This window comes from Macaca nemestrina, chromosome 6 (assembly GCF_043159975.1).
Source record: "Macaca nemestrina isolate mMacNem1 chromosome 6, mMacNem.hap1, whole genome shotgun sequence".
NCBI classification, from domain to species: Eukaryota; Metazoa; Chordata; class Mammalia; order Primates; family Cercopithecidae; genus Macaca; species Macaca nemestrina.
The window spans coordinates 105,663,799-105,684,178 of record NC_092130.1 but is presented as its reverse complement, the minus strand read 5'-3'; the positions used below and the strand labels follow the sequence as shown (position 1 = coordinate 105,684,178).

At 38.5% G+C, this 20,380-nt stretch overlaps 1 protein-coding gene across 6 annotated transcripts in view; it reads left to right on the top strand.

The window, feature by feature from the left end:
• Positions 1 to 18,558, top strand: part of LOC105475187 (general transcription factor IIH subunit 2) — a 34,998-nt gene extending 16,440 nt beyond the window's left edge. For 5 of the 6 annotated variants that reach the window (XM_011730235.3, XM_011730237.3, XM_011730234.3 and 2 more), the window contains 8 exons: positions 2,779 to 2,869; positions 3,088 to 3,175; positions 3,818 to 3,925; positions 6,770 to 6,833; positions 10,005 to 10,108; positions 10,656 to 10,758; positions 15,351 to 15,390; positions 17,716 to 18,558. In XM_011730235.3, the coding sequence (XP_011728537.2) occupies positions 2,779 to 2,869; positions 3,088 to 3,175; positions 3,818 to 3,925; positions 6,770 to 6,833; positions 10,005 to 10,108; positions 10,656 to 10,758; positions 15,351 to 15,390; positions 17,716 to 17,835 (718 nt within the window). In that variant the 3' untranslated portion in view covers positions 17,836 to 18,558. The remainder of the gene's footprint in view (positions 1 to 2,778; positions 2,870 to 3,087; positions 3,176 to 3,817; positions 3,926 to 6,769; positions 6,834 to 10,004; positions 10,109 to 10,655; positions 10,759 to 15,350; positions 15,391 to 17,715) is intronic. The other variant, XM_071098838.1, reaches the window with a different exon arrangement.
• The last annotated feature ends 1,822 nt before the right edge of the window (positions 18,559 to 20,380 follow it).

The window sequence follows — 20,380 nt, the reverse complement described above, 5'->3', positions numbered from 1 at the left end:
AGGGACTACAGACATGTGCCACCACACCCAGCTAATTTTTGTATTTTTTGTTGTTGTTGTTTTTGTAGAGGTAGGATTTCGCCACATTGCCCAGGCTGGTCTTGAACTCCTGGGCTCAAGCAGTCCTCCTGCCTCTGCCTCCCAAAATACTGGGATTACAAGCGTGAGCCACTGCACCTGGCCTCTTATTTTCAATGTAGATGAAACAGCCCTCTGTTGGAAGAAGATGCCATCTAGGATTTTCATAGCTAGAAGAAGTGAATGCTTGGTTTCAGAGCTTCATGGGATAGGCTTCCTCTCTTGTTGGGGGCTAATACAGCTGGTGACTTGATGTTGGCACTAATGTTTGTTACCATTCTGAAAATCCTAGAGTCCTTAAGAATTATGCTAAATCTATTCAGTCTGTGCTCTGCAAATGGAATAACAAAGTCCGGATGACAGCACATCTGTTTACAGCATGTCTTACTGAATATTTTAAGCCCATTGTTGAGATCTATCTCAGAAAAAAGATTTATTTCAAAATATTACTGCTCACTGACAATGCACCCAGTCACCCAAGAGCTCTAATTGAGATGTACAAGGAGATTAATGTTATTTTCATGTCTACTAACATAGCACTCATTCTGCAACCCTTGGATAAGGGAATAGTTTGAACTTTCACATCTTGATTATTTAAGAAATACATATCATAAGGCTGTGACTGCCATAGATGGATCTGGGCAAAGTACACTGAAAACCTTCTGGAAAGAATTCACCATTCTAAATGCCATTCATGGAAGGAGTTCAAAATATCCACACTGGCTGGGTGTGGTGGCTCATGCCTGTAATCCCAGCACATTGGGAGGCCAAGGCGGGTGGATCACTTGAGGTTAGGAGTTCAAGACTAGTCTAGCCAACATGGTAAAACCCTGTCTTCACTAAAAATACAAAAAGTATCTGGACATGGTGGCGCATGCCTGTAATCCCAGCTACTGGGGAGGCTAAGGCAGGAGAATTGTTTGAACCCAGGAGGTGAAGGTTGCAGTGAGCCAAGATTGTACCACTGCACTCCAGCCTGGGTGACAGAGCAAGAATCAGTCTCAAAAAAAAAAAAAAAATACCCTATAAACTTAGTTGATAAAGCATCAGTGGGGTTTCAAAGGAATGACTCCCATTTTGAAAGAGGTAATACTGTGAATAAAATGCTATCAAACAGCATTTGCATTCCTTTCATAAAAGGAAGGGTTGACCCATGTAGCAAACTACTTTGTCTTATTTTAAGAAATTGCCATAGCCACCTCACCCTTCAGAAAGCACCACTCTGATCAGTCAGTGGCCATCAACATCAAGGCAAGACTCTCCATCAACAAAAAGATATTATTCACTGACAGCGCTGTTGATTTTTAGCAGTATTTTTCATTAAGGTGTGTACTTTTTTTTTAAGATATAATGCTGTTGCACACTTATTAGAGTACAGCATAGTGTAAACAGAACTTTTTTTTTTTTTTGAGATGGAGTCTCATTCTGTCACCCAGGCTGGAGTGCAGTGGCACGATCTCGGCTCACTGTAAGCTCCGCCTTCCGGGTTCACACCATTCTCCTGCCTTAGCCTCCTGAGCAGCTGGGACTACAGGCGCCTGCCACCACGCCCGGCTAATTTTTTTGTATTTTTAGTGTAGAGGGGGTTTCACCATGTTACCAGGATGGTCTTGATCTCCTGACCTCGTGATCCACCTGCTTCAGCCTCCCAGAGTGCTGGGATTACAGGTGTGAGCCACCACCCCTGGCTGTAAACAGAACTTTTATATACATTAGGAAACCTGAAAGTTCATGTGACTTGCTGTATTGCAAATATTTATTGTGATATTTGCTTTATTGCTGTGGTCTGGAACCACCCCTGCAGTATCTCCAAGGTATGCCTGTATTGGGAAAAACATGGTATAGTCAGCCCTCCGAATCCTGGGTTCTGCTTCTGTGAATTCAATCAACCACACATCGAAAATATTTGGAAAAAAATTGTACCTGTACTGAACAAATAGACATTTTTTCTTGTCATTATCCCCTAAAAGGGGATAACAATTATTTACATAGTATACATTGTATTAGGTATTATCAATAATCTAGAGATGTCTTAAAACATGTGGGAGGATGTGTATAGATTATATGCAAATACTATGCCATATTGTATCTGGGACTTGAGTGTCTGCAGATTTTGGTATCCGTAGCAGGTCCTGAAATCAATCCCCCAAGGATACCGAAGGATGACTGTATATATAGGGTTCAGTACTATCCTTGATTTCAGTTATCCATTGGGGGTCTTGGAATGTATCCTCTGCAGATAAGAGGGGACTACTATATAGTCTTTGAGAAAGAAGTGTGTGTTACTATTTTGAAGCCACATCTATATACTTTAAAGCTGATCCATATGATATTGCCACTTTTTAAAGTTTATCCATATATTGTTGTATTTCTTAGTGTATACTTTAGACTTTGTATGAAACAAGCCACTGGAATGTAAGCTTCATGATGTCGGGAACATTGTCAGTCTTGTTTATCACTCTATCCCCAGAACTTGAGTACTCAGTATTTATTAAATGAATCAATTATCAATTTTTTGAAGTGCGTAGTTCATTTTAGAAAAATTTACATTGAAGTGTTTAAAATATACTCACAACCTTTCCTTGCATTATTGAAACAAATGAGGTATTCTATAGTCTAAATGTGTATTCCTATGTTTACTATTCTTTTTGGGTAAATTTGTTTGTACCTAATTGGAGTGTATTTTATCTTTCTTTTAAGACACATGCCTGGACATACAAGTCGAGAAGTACTAATCATCTTTAGCAGCCTTACAACTTGTGATCCATCTAATATTTATGATCTAATCAAGGTAGACCAAAAAATCAAAACCAAAGTTACAACTCTAAAGAGAATTCTGTAGCAAATTTGTTTTTTTTTATATATATATTTGTGTGTCTAATTCATCTTTGTGGTAGATGTAGTGAATTTATTACTAGTTTTCAGAGCATTCTTTATATTTCAAATACATTAATTCTTAAATGTTTTTCTTCTTCCCTAAAACTATCTATCTACTTGGATTTTATGAAGACCCTAAAGGCAGCTAAAATTAGAGTATCTGTTATTGGATTGTCTGCAGAGGTTCGCGTTTGCACTGTACTTGCTCGTGAAACTGGTGGTATATATATAATTTCTTTAATATTTGCTCATAATTACTGTGTAGGAAATAATTTATTAATTAAATTAGGATGTTTTAATCTGTTCTGAGCTACTAAAAGTAGTCTAAAATATGGGCAGTCATCTTAAATATATCATTGATTCTGTAAGAAATCATCTCAAAATGCAAAGAGTTTTCAGTACTTATGTCAATATTCAGAGGAAGTAGTATAACTCTTGGAAAGCTGGAAATTTTACTGTATGTAATTCTTTATAAAGATTTTATAACTTGTCTTTAATTAAATTCTAATTACAGGCCAGGCATGATGGCTCTGCCTGTAAGCCCAACATTTTGGTAGGCCAAGGCAGGAGAATCACTTGAAGCCAGAAGTTTGAGATCAGGCTGATTAACATAGTGAGACCTGTCTCTATTTATATGTTAAAATAATAATAATAGTAATAATAATAAATTGTAATTACAGTTATTCCTAGAGAAGTTGGTTTAGATGTATTATTTAAATAAGGTTTTAAAAGTGATAATTTAGCTGAAATCATTATTTTGAAAATGTACATTTTCAGATGATAAAACTTTTACAGAATTACATAGAACGTATACTTCGTTATGTCTATGAAGCTGTTTTTTTTTTCCTTTTCATCTTGTTAGGCACATACCATGTTATTTTAGATGAAAGCCATTACAAAGAGTTGCTCACACATCATGTTAGTCCTCCTCCTGCTAGCTCAAGTTCTGAATGCTCCCTTATTCGTATGGGTAAGTGTTTTTATGTTTTTAAAAAATATATATCTAGGCTCTCTATTTTTATTTGCACAAGTTATTTTAATATTTAAGAATTTTTAAAGAAAAAATATGCTTGTTGAAGCAATTTTGGAAAGTACAGAGAAGTAAAAAAAAAAAAAAAAAATTAAAACTACCAGTAGTCCTGTCACCCAGAAAATACTGTTGGCTTTCTTTATTTTTAAGGCTAGAAAGGTATAAACTGTGTTTATAGAAAAATACTTATATTAAGCTGGACGTGGTGGCTCAGACCTGTAATCCCAGCACTTTGGGAGGCCAAGGTGGGCGAATCATGAGGTCAGAAGATCAAGACCATCCTGGCTAACACAGTGAAACCCCATCTATACTAAAAATACAAAAAATTAGCCGGGTGTGGTGGTGGGTGCCTGTAGTCCCAGCTACTCGGGAGGCTGAGGCAGGAGAATGGTGTGAACCCAGGAGGCAGAGCTGGCAATGAGCCGAGATCACGCCACTGCACTCTAGCCTGGGTGACAGAGCAAGACTCCGTCTCAAAAAAAAAAAAAAGAAAAGAACAAAAAAGAAAAATACTTACATTAAGAAATGTTTTAAATAAGCTACAAAAGCCAGGCGTGGTGGCTCATGCCTGTAATCCCAGCACTTTGGGAGGCCGAGGCTAGCAGATCACCTGAGGTCAGGAGTTTGAGACCACCCTAGCCAATATGGCGAAACCCTGTCTCTACTAAAAATTACAAAAAATGGCAGGGCATGGTGGCAGATGTCTGTAATCCCAGCTACTCAGGAGGTTGAGGCAGGAGAATCGCTTGAACTCAGGAGGCAGAGGTTGCCATGAGCTGAGATTGCGCCACTGCACTCCAGTCTGGGTGGCAGAGCGAGACTGTCTTAAAAAAAATAAAAATAAAATAAGCTACAAAATTCTCTGTACTGTATGATCAAAGCTGTGTAATACAAACTGTGCAAAGACAAAGCTTGCAGGGAAGTACACCAAATTGCTCAAAGGAGGGGAAATTATTGGTTTTTGATCACTTTTTCTTTTTTTTTTTTTTTTTTTTTTTTTGAGATAGAGTCTCACTCTATTGCCTAGGCTGAAGTGCAATGGCGCGATCTCAACTCACTGCAACCTCTGCTTCCTGGGTTCAAGTAATTATCCTGCCTCAGCCTCCCAAGTAGCTGGGATTATGGGCGGGCACCACCACACCCAGCTAACTTTTGGATTTTTAGTAGAGACGGGGTTTCAGCATGTTGGCCAGGCTTGTCTTGAACTCCTGACCTCGTGATCCGCCCGCCTCAGCCTCCCAAAGTGCTGGGATTACAGGCGTGAGCCACTGCACCCGGGCTTGGATGACTTTTTTAAAATGTTATTTTCTTCTATTTTACAAAAATGTTGCAATGAAGATTTATTACATTTATATTGAAAAAAGGTATAACTTTTAAATAGAAAAAGAATCTCCTTATTTAATATATATATTTTTAAATGTTAATTAAGTAGGATGCTTTTCTACTTTTGGCCTTTTGTGTTACTAGTCGACCTCTTTTTTCCACGGTCTTCTCATGTGTTTAATGATGTTAGTTAACTACCTTATTGTGTGTTGCAAGGATCGAGTTAATACAGATGGTGCATTTAGAATAATGCTTGATGTAAACATTCAATACATTTTAGATCTTATTTAGCTAATCTTTTTGATTTACTGATATATATTCTTATTCCATTTTAAATTTATAATTTGTTTGTTAGGGTCCTTTAGGAATATTAACCTTTTCTTTTTTTTTTTTTTTTTTTTTGAGACGGAGTCTCGCTCTGTCGCCCAGGCTGGAGTGCAGTGGCCGGATCTCAGCTCACTGCAAGCTCCGCCTTTCGGGTTTACGCCATTCTCCTGCCTCAGCCTCCTGAGTAGCTGGAACTACATTTGCTGGGACTACAGGCGCCCGCCACCTCGCCCGGCTAGTTTTTTGTATTTTTTAGTAGAGACGGGGTTTCACTGTGTTAGCCAGGATGGTCTTGATCTCCTGACCTCGTGATCCGCCCGTCTCGGCCTCCCAAAGTGCTGGGATTACAGGCTTGAGCCACCGCGCCTGGCATTAACCTTTTCTTAGTCACCTGATGCAAATATTTTTCTTGTTGGTTATTTGCCTTTACTTTTATTTATTTGTTTTGATATGTAGATACATTTAAATTTTTTATGTAATATCTCTTTTTAAAAATGGTTTCTGCTTTTCCTGAACATGTTTTCAGAATTTAAAATTATATATGGAAAACAAATTACATGAAAGATTTGAGCATTTCAAAATTTTAAACATAAAAGTATAAACTTAGATAAAATGAAGGTGTACTATATCTTCACTTGTATCAGAAATGATGTAAAAATTACAACCTCTTTAAAAAGTAGTGTTGATCATTATTAAGTTAGAAAATATATAGCTGGGCATGGTGGTGGATGCCTGTAATCCCAGCTACTTGGGAGGCTGAGGTGGGAGAATCGCTTGAACCCGGGTGGTGGAGGATGCAGTGAGCCAAGATAACGCCACTGCACCCCAGCCTGGGTGACAGAGCAAGACTCCATCTCAAAAAAAAAAAAAAAAAGAGAAAAGAAAAAGAAAAATATATATATGAACTTCAGAATCTGAGGTCATATATATAGACAGGTCTTTCCCCTGTTTCCTCTACTTTTTCTTGTAGCTTGGAATTAGTTTCATCATGCTATAATAAGCTTATCTGAAAGGTGGTAAAGTGATATTTTGTACAACTTCGTTGGCTTTTTGATAAGAACATTTTTAGGTTCTTAGTCCTAGAATTCTGCTGTTTGCTTGGAAAAAGAAAGTAATACATTTTCTTCTATGAAGGATTTCCTCAGCACACCATTGCTTCTTTATCTGACCAGGATGCAAAACCCTCTTTCAGCATGGCGTAAGTAAAGACCTTGAAAATATCAGTGATAATGTTTTTACATTTTTAATTCCTTCTTTTAAGTTATAAATTCAAAAGACAGGCAATGAAGAGTATGTCTGTATACTTGTATGGAGTGATCTTCAGGATCTATTACTAAATAAAATAGTAAGTTTGAGAGAATTTTGTAGTATGCTACTGATCACCTAAGAAGAAAGTAGAGATGTAAGTGGATATATTTGCTTGTTTATGTTAATAATAAAAACAGTAGTATGGAAATAATAAAAACTTAAAAGGGGTAGAGGGGGAAGTTTTTTTTTTTTTTTATGTTTACCTCAGTGAGTGCGTAGGGAAAAGCAAAGGGATAGACCCTAGACTTTTCTGAATGCATCACTTAATGATAGGGATCTGTTCTGAGAAATGCGTCATTAGGTGATACCATCATTGTGCAAACATCACAGAGTGTACTTACACAAACCTAGATAGTGTAGCCTACTAACATCACAGTTATATGGTATAACCTATTTCTCCTAGGCTGCACACCTGTACAGCATATTGTGTACTGAATAATGTAGGCAGTTTTAATGTAACACTTAGTGTTTGTGTAACTAAACACAGAAAAGGTGCAACTAAAATGTGGTATTATCTTATGGGACCACTGTCATATGTGTGGTCCATCACTGACCAAATGTTACATAGAATATTACTGTACCGTGTTTTAACTTCAGAGCTTTGTATTTTACATAATTATAAAACAAAATTAAATTTAAGAGAGTAATTCTTAAAAATCACAAACAAGATTTCTGCCTCCAGCCAAAAAGGTGTAACAGGGACTAGATTTACCCTCCTGTCAAAAAAAGTAGACAAAGTATATAAAACAGTGGTTTTCATACATTGGACAGCAAGCCTTGCGATAATGATCCCTGACAAAAAGGAAACAAATGAGATGGGCCCTAAGAGCACTCCAGCTTACTGCCTGGATGGAATTCCCAGGCTGCAGATGGAGGCTGGAGATGTTGAGTTGAAGAAACAAAGTTCATCTTTCAAGGAGGCTGAGAGGGTGATAATTTTGCAGGTCAGAGTACTGGAGAGGAAAGAGCTGCACAGAGAGAACTCTCTGGGGAGCTGCAGAGACTTGCTCATGAGTCAGCAGCTGAGTGTTGATCAGCACTTTCATGTGAGGAGACTACTGGAAGTCAGGGAAAGAATCACTGGAAAGCAGCAGACAGAGCAATTCTCAGAGCTCACACAGAGAACATTCATGTTCTCACCAGTCTGTATGGAAATACCTCTTAACATGACAGGCATTGAATAGAGTCCACAGTAATGGGATCAAATTAATTCTATCACAAGAACTGGAACCAGAGGCAAAAAAAAAAAAAAGAGAGAAAAATCTAGACTAACAGCTGTTCTGGACCAGCCTAACAAAGCTTAAAAGCAAGTTTTGAAGAGATTAAACTATTTCCAAGTTAATGAAGTATATTCTAAAACAAACCCTTAAATATTTAAGGGAATACAAAAAAAAAAAGAAAAAAAAAATCCAGCACCCAAAACAAAGCAAAATTCACAATGTCTGGCAAAGCAAAATTCACAGTCCCTGGCAGAAATTACCAAGGATGCAAAGGAAAATATGACCCATAAAATGGAGAAAAATCACAGAATGGAAACATACCCAGAAATAACCCAGTTGGTAGAATTAATAGACAAAGGGTTGGGTGCAGTAGCTCATGCCTGTGATCCTAGCACTTTGGGAGGCTCAGGTGGGCGGATCACTTGAGCCCAGGAGTTCGAGATCAGTATAGCCAACATGGTGAAACCCATCTCTACTAAAAACACAAAAATTAGCCAGGCCTGGTGGCGCACGCCTGTAATCCCAGCTACTCAGGAGGCTGAGGTATAAAATACACTTGAACCCAGGAGCTAGAGATGGCAGTGAGCTGAGATCGTGCCATTGCACTCCAGCCTGGGTGACAGGCTTAAAAATAATTAATTAATTAATTAATTAGTAGATAAAGATGTTAGGACAACAATTATATTATAAATGTACTCTGTTCAGGATATTATAGAACATGAGAATGGTAAGAAGAGATATGGAAGGTATAAAAAAGACCCAAATAAACTTCTAGTGATGAAGAATACAGTGTTTTAGATGAAAAATATATTTGCTGGGATTAACAGCAGATTAGACACTACAGAAGAAAAAAGTTAGTGAATTCAAAGATAGTAATAGAAACTTTAAAATAAAAATGAAGGGCTGGGTGTAGTGGCTCACATCTGTAATTCCAGCACTTTGGGAGGCCAAGGCAGGCAGATCACTTGAGACCAGGAGTTTGACACCAGCCTGGCCAACATGATGAAACCCCATCTCTAATAAAAATACAAAAATTAGCTGGGCGTGGTAGCACGTGCCTGTAATCCCAGCTGCTCAGGAAGCCAAGACCGAGAATTGCTTGAACCTGGGCGGTGGAGGCGGTGAGTTGAGATTGCGCCACTGTACTTCAGCTTGGGCAATAGAGTGAGACTCTGTCTCAAAAAAAAAAAAAAAAAAAAAAAAAAAAACTGAAGAGAGGGAAAAAAATGAATATAGCATAATTGAGCTATAAGACATACAGATTTAAAAATAGACTTTCAGCCCAGGCAGGTGGCTCACACCTATAATCCCAGCACTTTGGGAAGCTGAGGCAGGTGGATCATTTGAGGCTAGGAATTCAAGACCAGCAACATAGTGAGACCCCCATCTCTACAAAAAGTTATAAATTTTTTTAAAATATAGACTTCTTTTTTTTTTTTTTTTTTTTTTTTTAAGATAGAGTTTCACTCTTGTCACCCAGGCTAGAGTGCAGTGGTTCTATCTCAGCTCACTGCAACCTCTGCCTCCTGGGTTCAAGCAATTCTGCTTCAGCCTCCCAAGTAGCTGGGATTACAGATGCCCAGCTAATTTTTGTATTTTTTAGTAGAGACGGGGCTTCACCATGTTGGCCAGGCTGGTCTTGAACTCCTGACCTCAGGTGATCCTCCTGCCTTGGCCTCCCAAAGTGCTGGGATTACAGGTGTGAGCCACTGCACCCGGCCAAAAATACAGACTTTTAAATAGATTTTTAAATAGTGTCAAGATTTTAAGGTCAAGATAATGTGCTTTCCTGCTCTAACTTTTCAGAGTCTTATATATTACCTTTTTTTTCCCCTCTACAGGCATTTGGATGGCAATACTGAGCCAGGACTTACATTAGGAGGCTATTTCTGTCCACAGTGTCGGGCAAAGTACTGTGAGCTACCTGTTGAATGTAAAATCTGTGGTAAGAAACCAACTATTCATTATTCAGTAAATGTTGAATGACTTATCTGTATTGCTGCTAAAATTAATGTAAATGTTAAGTTATTCCTATGTTTCTGGAATTAATCTGTGCAAAGAAAAATAGATTACTTTTTAAATTGAGTGCCTAGTACTCCACTTCCAGATATAAATGTAGCATTCTAGTTTTCTGATCCTCTTTCTGAAAAAAGTATATTCTTTAAAGGCAGTGCAGTAGATCTAGTAGACATTTTTCCATCTCTTACCTTTATAAAGTAAATATATACAAGAATGAATAATTGAACTAATAGAATTGTCTAATTTTATTTCATTTATAAGTAAGCAAATAGACCAAGACAGGTTGGTTACACACTTAGTGACAGAACTAAGATTCCATCATACAATCTTCTGTTATAGCCACAGGTAAAATGAATAACTGCCATCCTAAAAGAAACTGAAAATATTCTGCCAAAGTTACATCTTTTGTCTTTTCAGCTGTTGTCTTCATGAGGTTTGGGCTACTCAACATGTCTCTCTGCTTCATGTGTTAGGTCTTACTTTGGTGTCTGCTCCCCACTTGGCACGGTCTTACCATCATTTGTTTCCTTTGGATGCTTTTCAAGAAATTCCCCTAGAAGAATATAATGGAGAAAGGTATATCAGTTTGGATTAATTTATATCTGTTATAAGTGGTAAGCTAATGTTTGAATAGATTGTTACTACCTTAAAAAATAATCCAATTGGCTTGGACAAGAGTACTTCTTTTTTTTTTTTTTTTTTTTTTTTTTGAGACGGAGTCTCGCTCTGTCACCCAGGCTGGAGTGCAGTGGCCGGATCTCAGCTCACTGCAAGCTCTGCCTCCCGGGTTCACGCCATTCTCCTGCCTCAGCCTCCCGAGTAGCTGGGACTACAGGCGCCTGCCACCTCGCCCGGCTAAGTTTTTGTATTTTTAGTAGAGACGGGGTTTCACTGTGTTACCCAGGATGGTCTCGATCTCCTGACCTCGTGATCCGCCCGTCTCGGCCTCCCAAAGTGCTGGGATTACAGGCTTGAGCCACCGCGCCCGGCCAAGAGTACTTCTAATATGGAAGATGAGGTGAAGAATGTCGTGGTTGTGATTGAAATGACTCATTGTTAAATAGATATGAATCTCCAGAAACCAAATAATTTCACTAAACCCACGTATGTATAAATAAGGGTAATGATTGTACTACTAAATCAGTTTTCCAGAAGGAAAAGAAAAAAAACCCTGACTGGTAGTATTCACAGATTTCCATGGTTTGAATACTCCCACTATGGCCAATTTTTAGCTACCAATTAACAACCAGCTCTCAAAATCCTTGAATACATATTTAACAATATATCCTCTTGAGCCAGTACAATCCAGTCCTAGCATACTACTGAAAATAAGAGGCTCATTCAGCACTTTGGCAGGCTAAGGTGGGAGGATCACTTGAGGCCAGGAGTTGAAGACTAGCCTGGGCAACATAGTGAGACACCATCTCTTAAAAAAGGAAAAAAAAGCTGGGCACGGTGGCTCATGCCTGTAATCCCAGCACTTTTGGAGGCCAAGGCAGGCAGATCACCTGAGGTCAGGAGTTCAACACCAGCCTGTTCGACCCCATCTCTACTAAAAATACAAAATTTAGCCCAGTGGTGGCGCATGCCTGTAATCCCAGCTACTCGGGAGGCTGAGGCAGGAGAATCGCTTGAACTCGAAAGGCGGCGGTTACGATGAGCTGAGGTCACGCCATTGCACTTCAGCCTGGGCAGCAAGAGCAAAACTCTGTCTCAAATATAAAATAAAATAAAATAAAAATCTGGCATAACATAATTTACCTAAAATCTTTAAGGATTTTTATGAATGGTATTTGTGTGAAATACAACAAATAAAGTCTGAAATAGAGGTAGTCAATCTTTTATAGAATAGTCTTCAGAAAATAAAGATTTACTACTTTTAAGAACATCCAGGATCAGTTGGGCATGGTGGCTCATGTCTGTAATCCCAGCACTTTGGGAGACCGAGGCAGGTGGATCACCTGAGGTCAGCAGTTCGAGACCAGCCTGGTCAACATGGTGAAACACCGTCTCTACTAAAAATACAAATATTAGCCGAGTGTGGTTGGAGGTGCCTGTAACCCTCAGCTACTCGGGAGGCTGAGGCAGGAGAATCGCTTGAACCTCGGAGACGGAGGTTGCAGTGAGCGTGGATCACACCATTGCACTCCAGCTGGGCGACAAGAGCGAAACTCCATTCAAAAAAAAAAAGAACATCCAGGATTTAGGAATCACATTAAATGCTTACTGGCTAGCAGAAGACAATTATGTATCCATCTTTTTTTTTTTTTTTTTTTTTTTTTTTTTTTTTTTTTTTGAGACGGAGCCTTGCTCTGTCGCCCAGGTTGGAGTGCAGTGGCCGGATCTCAGCTCCCTGCAAGCTCCGCCTCCCAGGTTCATGCCATTCTGCCTCAGCCTCCCGAGTAGCTGGGACTACAGGCGCCCGCCACTTCGCCCAGCTAGGTTTTTTTTTTTGTATTTTTTAGTAGAGACGGGGTTTCACCGTGTTAGCCAGGATGGTCTTGATCTCCTGATCTTGTGATACGCTGTCTCGGCCTCCCAAAGTGCCGGGATTATAGGCTTGAGCCACTGCGCTGGACTTATGTATCCATCTTGCTTTTCACACTTAAATCATTTGGAAGTCATTTAACGTCACCGTATCTAGATCAGTGTTGTTTTTGAAATTGTTGCATATTTCAGGGATAATTATAACCAATTGCTTCCTGTTGGATATAAGATTTTTTTTTCTTTTTGCTATTAACAAATAATGCTTATATCTATATTTTTGAACATTTGTACAAGTATAAATGCATGGTAAATTCCTAGAGGTAAAATTACTGAGTCAGGAGTTTTACATGTTTTGTGAATTGTGATAGATATTGTAAAGTTGTTCTTCAAAGAAGTTTCATTTATTGTTTTCCCACATTTAGCCAACATTAGGTATTATGAAACTTTTTTATATTGGCTAAAACTGACAGACAAAAAAAAAAAAGTCTCATTGTTTTAGCTTGGTATTTATTTGCTTATGGTTGAGGTTAAATGTAGTAGAAAAGAAAAACCCAGTACTATAGAAAATGGAGTTTAAGAAATATTCCAGAAAGTACAATAAAAGGAGTAAAATAAAGAGGTTGAAATAGGAGAGTAAAGATAAGAATACTGGAGATTCATTCAGAAGGTCCAGTATGAGAATAATATGAGGGAAAAAAAGGTAGGATAGAAAATCATCAAAGACATAGTTCAAAGAAATTTTCTGTTGAAGGACAGAACTTTCTAGATTGAAAGGTTCTGTTGGCTGGGAAGGGTGGCTCATAGCTCTAATCCTTGTACTTTGGGAGACTGAGATGGGGATCACTTGAGGCCAGGAGTTCCAGGCCAGCCTGGGTCACATAGCAAAACCTCATCTCTACAACAAAGATAAAAGAAAGGGACTGCCAAGTGCCTGACGTATTGAAGGAAGACAGACCCCATAATTGTGAACTTTCAGAATACACAATAAATCCTTAACCCTAAACATTTCCAGAGAGGAAAAACGAGGTCACATACAAAGGATCTGGAATTAAACTTGTTTGGCTTCTCATTAGCAACACTGGATGCAGAGAGGGAGCAGTCACCTTCAAAGTTTGTAGTGAAAATTGTTACCCTTAGATACCCAGGCAAGCTATAGTTAAGTGAAGGTAGAATAACAACATTTTCAGACTTGTAAAGTCTCAAAAAGATATTTTTCTGGGGAAGGTCTGGAAGAGGTAGATGATTCAAAGGAACAGAGAAAGAGAATGACATGGGGTCTAGTAATATGTATCTAATTCAAAACAGGCGGAAGAACGGCCTAGCATGATGGTAAGAAGAAATTCCAGAATGATACCTGTGTGTCACATATGGGGAACAGTCCAGTTTGGAGACAGTCAGAATGCTCCAGGAAAGATATCACCAAGGGGATGAAAACTGCAGAACTCCTGATGTATTTAAATATATTGAGAGGACAGTTATATTATTCCAGAGAAAACTGGGCCTGAATTAGTGTCAATTACATAGGAAACTAACCTTGGGAATAGCAACACAGTATTTCCAGGAAAAAAAAAAATGTTTTAAATAGGGGAAAACTTATGGCTTAGCTGAGAATATTTTTATAGGCATAGTAAACTAAACATTGATTATTGTTCTATCCAAAAGGAAGACTTAACTATGTAGAAAGAATTGAGAATGACATTAGTTACATGTTTATGCATTACTGGGTTCAAGATGGTTGAAAGAGAATTAAATTCTCTTCTTTCGTAGTTGGAGGTTCATAGCCAGTAACTGTGAAGAATCACAAAGTAGCACTTATTAGAATAACTGACTATCAAACAAAAGTTTGAAAGTGCTTGTGACTGGGCACGGTAGCTCATGACTGTAATCCTAACACTTTGGGAAGCCAAGATGGGAGGATTGCTTGAGCCCAGGCATTCGAGACCAGCCTGGGCAATATCGCGAGACCCTGTCTAAATAAAAACTTAGCCAGGCGTGGAGATGCATGCCTGTAGTCCTAGCTACTCAGGAGGCTGAGGCAGAAGGATCACCAGGAGGTTGAAGCTGCAGTGAGCCATGATAGCATGTCTGCACTCCAGCCTTTGAGACAAAGCAAGACCCTTGACTTGAAAAAAAAGAAAAATAAAGCATGCTCACATTTAACCTTAATGAAAATAAAAACTACATTTTGGGCTGTCAGATGACCTTGTATATACTGTGGAATTTTTTTAAATTTATGGTATCCTTTTTTTTTGTTTTTGAGATGGAGTTTCGCTCCTGTCACTCAGTGTGGAGTGCAATGACACCATCTCGCCTCACTGCAACCTCCGCCTCCTGGGTTTAAGCGATTCTCCTGCCTCAACCTCCCAAGTAGCTGGGATTACAGGCGCCCACCATCACGCCCGGCTAATTTTTGTATTTAGTGGAGACAGGTTTTCGCCATGTTGGCCAGGCTGGTCTCGAACTCCTGACCTCAGGTGATCCACCCACCTTGGCCTCCCAAAGTGCTGGGATTACAGGCATGAGCCACCGTGCCTGGCCTTTTGGTATTCTTAACTCTTTTTCCTGAAAGTCATGTGAAGACAAGTACATATTAATTAAAGGATTCTAGTTATTGAGATTTTGCTGAACTATTTTAATGAGTGAATTTTAAGAAAAAACTGATTGTTAAACTTTTTTTTCAGATTTTGTTATGGATGTCAGGGGGAATTGAAAGACCAACATGTAAGTTCATTGGCTTTCTAAATATTAAGTAATGTACAAGAAATACTGAAATAAATAGTACTATAAGTTTTCAACAGGTTGTTAAAGACCAGGCTCATATCAGTTTATTTCTTGTAAAGATAATTAAAATAGGTGGAGGTAAAATGGGAACAATATAGTTTAAATAGTAGTTTTGTTATTCTGCATTATAATTTTTGCTATAAAGATACTTTGTAATTCATCTCTTTTTTTTTGAGACTGAGTCTGGCTCTGTCACCCAGGCTGGAGTGCAGTGGCATGATGTTGACTCACTGCAAGCTCCACCTCCCAGGTTCACGCCGTTCTCCTGCCTCAGCCTCCCGAGTTTTTGGGACTACAGGTGCCCGCCACCATGCCCAGCTAATTTTTTTGTATTTTTAGTAGAGATGGGGTTTCACCGTGTTAGCCAGGATGGTCTCGATCTCCTGACCTCGTGATCCGTCCACTTTGGCCTCCCAAAATGCTGGGATTACAAGCATGAGCCACCATGCCGGGCTATAATTCATCTTCTTAAAAAATTTTTGGGCCGGGTGCGGTGGCTCAAGCCTGTAATCCCAGCACTTTGGGAGGCCGAGACGGGCGGATCACGAGGTCAGGAGATCGAGACCGTCCTGGCTAACATGGTGAAATCCCGTCTCTACTAAAAAATACAAAACACTAGCCGTGCGAGGTGGCAGGCGCCTGTAGTCCCAGCTACTCGGGAGGCTGAGGCAGGAGAATGGCGTAAACCCGGGAGGCAGAGCTTGCAGTGAGCTGAGATCCGGCCACTGCACTCCAGCCTGGGTGACAGAGCAAGACTCCGTCTCAAAAAAAAAAAAAAAAATTTTTTTTTATTAAAAGTTTTTAAATATTTTTCTTATTTTTTAAAATTCTTTGATTGTTTTGTCTACTTTGGTACACCCTTGTAAAACATGTAATTTGTCTTTATCTTTCAAGCTAAACTGCATTTAATCTGAAAGTATTTAAAATATTTTCTTCATGTTATACTTTAAGCTGTGTGATAACACATTGAAGTTGTTTAAGGTGGCCACAGATAATAGGTGATTCTTCCATTATGCCAATGAGAAAATATTTTTTCAATTTTGAAGAGGGCCAACTTTAATATATAAACTTGTATAGATGTATATAATATGGATCACTGTCTAGCTTTAATTTTTAATTTAGTTACATGTTCCTATTTAAAACTATATAAATTATATAAAATAATAATTATAAGTATTGCTATTCCACTGTCACAATTTATAATTTTATTAAATTGTATATACCTCTTTGACATCAGTAGCTTCCTCTTTACTGGAACTACTTTTTGAGTCATTTGACAGGTTTTTGGTTTTATTTTCTGAGACGAACTCTTGCTCTGTCACCCAGGTTGTAGTGCAGTGATGCAATCTTGGCTTACTGCAACCTCTGCGTCCCAAGTTCAAGTGATTCTTGTGAGTCAGCCTCCCAAGTAGCTGGGATTATAGGCATGTACCACCATGCCCAGCCAATTTTTGTATTTTTAGTAGAGACTGGGTTTCATCATGTTGACCAGCTGGTCTTGAACTTGTGGGCTCAAGCAGTCTGCCCGCCTTGGCCTCCCCAAGTGCTGGGATTACAGGTGTGAGCCACCACACCCAGCCTCATTTGAGTTTTTAAGAATAGGTCATTGTCTGTGTTGTTTGAGATTTATTTATTCATTCATTTCGTTTTTATTTTTTTATCCAAAGCCACATACTTCTGAGATTTAGTGATTTTTGAATCTGTGTATGAAGCTGCCCTGGAAATTTTATCCCAAGGCATAAGTACTCATATATGTAATGCTGAAAGAACAAATGTAGTTTTTTCCTTTTTATTTGTCTTATCTGTGTCATTTGACATATTTTTTTGAAAGGTTTACTTGAAAAGGAAATATAACGTTTGCAATTGTGAGGTCATTCCCTAAGAATAATTAAATCTATGTTAAATTTTTATGCTTCTCTTTTTAATTGAATCAATTAGGTGGTCTTGCTAAGCATTCAAAAGTAGCGCTGGTTTGAAGCTCATGTCTTTCCCAAACCTTAGAATGAAATAATTGAGAGTGAACTATAATAGAATAGACTTTAAAGGCTCAAAAACAAAGTCATTCCCTCATTTCTAAGGGATAGTTTGGGGTAAAAAATTAATTGCCTTAGATTTGAGAATATAGAGTACATGGAAGTAATAAAGTAGGTAGTGGGAAAAAACTGGTAGAGATACAAAAGAGCAAAGCACACCTTGAATGTCATCAAGCTGTGCTGTAATTAACTTTTGGAAACTAGTTTATCACTTTTCTTCTTTTCACTACAGGTTTATGTTTGTGCTGTGTGCCAAAATGTTTTCTGTGTGGACTGTGATGTTTTTGTTCATGATTCTCTACACTGTTGCCCTGGCTGTATTCATAAGATTCCAGCTCCTTCAGGTGTTTGATTCCAGCATGTACTATACATTGTATGTGTTGAAAAGAAATTTGCAACTGTGAATAAAATGACTTATTTAGAAGAAGCTTCATTTAAAACATGAAAGGATAATCTGACTTAAGAAACTTTTTGCTAAGAAAAGGTATTATTTTATTAAATTTTAAATTTGTGTTCTGTCACAGAAATACCTGAAATTCAGTAGTACTTTATTCAATTAATTTTGTTTTCTATTATTTTGAGTTATACTGTTTTCAAAGTCATTATGCAGTATGTATAAATTACTTATAATAATTAAATTGATGTGATAATTTTATTTATGTTTTTATAATTAAATACAGAATATGATTTATGTTAATTCATTAATTTAGTGTAAGAAGAAAGTTAAGTCGAAATGTAAATTCAGTGTAAGATGAAAATTTATCAATAGTTATGAAATTAGGCTGGGCACTGTGGCTCAGGCCTATAATCCCAACACTTTGGGAGGCCAAAGTGGGCAGATCACCTGAGGTCCGGAGTTCGAGACCAGCCTGGCCAACATGGTGAAACCCTGTCACTACTAAAAACACACAAAAAAATTGCCGGGCATGGTGGTTCATGCTTGTAGTCTCAGCTACTTGGGAGGCTGAGGCAGGAGAATTGCTTGAACCCGGGAGGCAGAGGTTGCAGTGAGCTGAGATGGTGCCATTGCACTCCATCCTAAAGTGAGACTCCATCTCAAAAAAAAAAAAAACAAGTTATGAAATTAATACATATGAAATGATGTACTGCTACATCCACCAGAGAGGTCTTTTTAGGTTTAACCAAACATTTGGAATATGTTTATCAAGTTAGTACATCTGAAATTATTTGTGGCTCTGACCAACAGAAGTCACTTTAGATTAAACATTCAGACTCACAAGACTGCCATGGCCATACTTGGTACCCGCTTACTCAAAAGGATACTAAACAGAAACAACAGCCTGCCAGCACAGCATCAAGTGGTCCTCATTAGCAGTGGAGGTCTTTGCAGCCGTCCACTGTTACAGTTTAGGTGCAAGGAGATAAGATCCTCCACAGGCATCAAGGAACCAATATCTCTTAACAATTCCATAAACACAGCTTCCAGGGTATCCACAAGGGATGTGTCAATTTCATGAGTCACCACACTCAGGAAAGCCTAAAGCTTGAAGTCTCCATTAGATTATTTATAGTGCATCCCAATCTAGATACTGTAACAATTACGAGTTATTTTTACTATAAGCAAAGTTGCCTAAAATCATAGTTGATACTAACCATGGTTAACAGAGCTCTAAAAGTTTGACAGAAAGTGAGATTCAAATCCTTTCACTCTCATATGCTAAACCTTTTGCTTTACTCTGGGTCATCAGAGAAATTTAGGTGAGAATGTATGATGAAGTCTGTGTTTTAGGTTCAATGCAGATATATCATTACAGGCAGAACTCTTTTCTGGTTTTACCCAGTTAAGAGTAAATCAGGCTTTCATAGCAAAGGTATGTCTATTTTATGTATATAAACTTCAGGTACTCTAGATTGAGTTTCACTATGAAATTTGTGACTTTTTTTTTTTTTTTTTTTTTTGAGATGGAGTCTTGCTCCGTCACTCAGGCTGGAGTGCAGTGGCGTGATCTTGGCTCACTGCAACCTCCATCTCCCGGGCTCAAGCAATTCTCCTGTCTCAGCCTCCTGAGTAGCTGGGACTACAGACGCCTGCCACCATGGCTGGCTAATTTTTGTATTTTTAGTAGAGATGGGGTTTTACCTTGTTGATCAGGCTGGTCTCCAACACCTGACCTCAGGTCATCCACCCACCTCGGCCACCGTGCCCAGCGGAAATCTGTGATTTTATAACTAACAATTTTTAGTTAAGAACATTATCAGTAAAGACAATATAGTCCCACCCTGGAGAGTCTATTCAATAGATCTTCAGGGGACCCCAGGAATATGCATCTTTAGTAAGTGTGTGTGCACATGCACACACATACACACACACACAATGTGATTAGAGTAACAGGAGTTTCTCTCAGGAGTCATACTCCATGAGCCTAGACCCAGTGGTTCTTTATGTGGACACAAATTTCAGCTATAGGTTACCTAGTAACTGCTATTTTCTTCCATCTGCTCTGTCAACAAAGGTATCAGTGGCTTGCAGGAGATGCCTTTAATACTCTCAGAGCATTCTATCTCCCCCTATCTGGTTTAGAAGGAAGGCCTTCATTAATTACCTATTGAAAAGTTACTAGAACTCTCTATTAGAGACTCACCTTCTTGACCTGATAAAAAGGGATATCCATGTCTCTGTTAACAGCTTTATCTCTTTCTACAGTTTTGGGTATTTGATAAGGTTAAGACAAAATTTTGCTTATGCTTGAGGAGGAGTTCTTTTTTCACAATTACAGAGAAAATTTTGGTTTGTTGAATATTGCAGAAATAGAAATGGTAATGTAAGACAGTTCTGGCCTTTAATTGTTTTCTTGAAACTCTACAGTATACTACAATATACAATATAGTGAAGGAAACTATTAACATGAGAGATCCTTCTGAATAGGATATCTTTC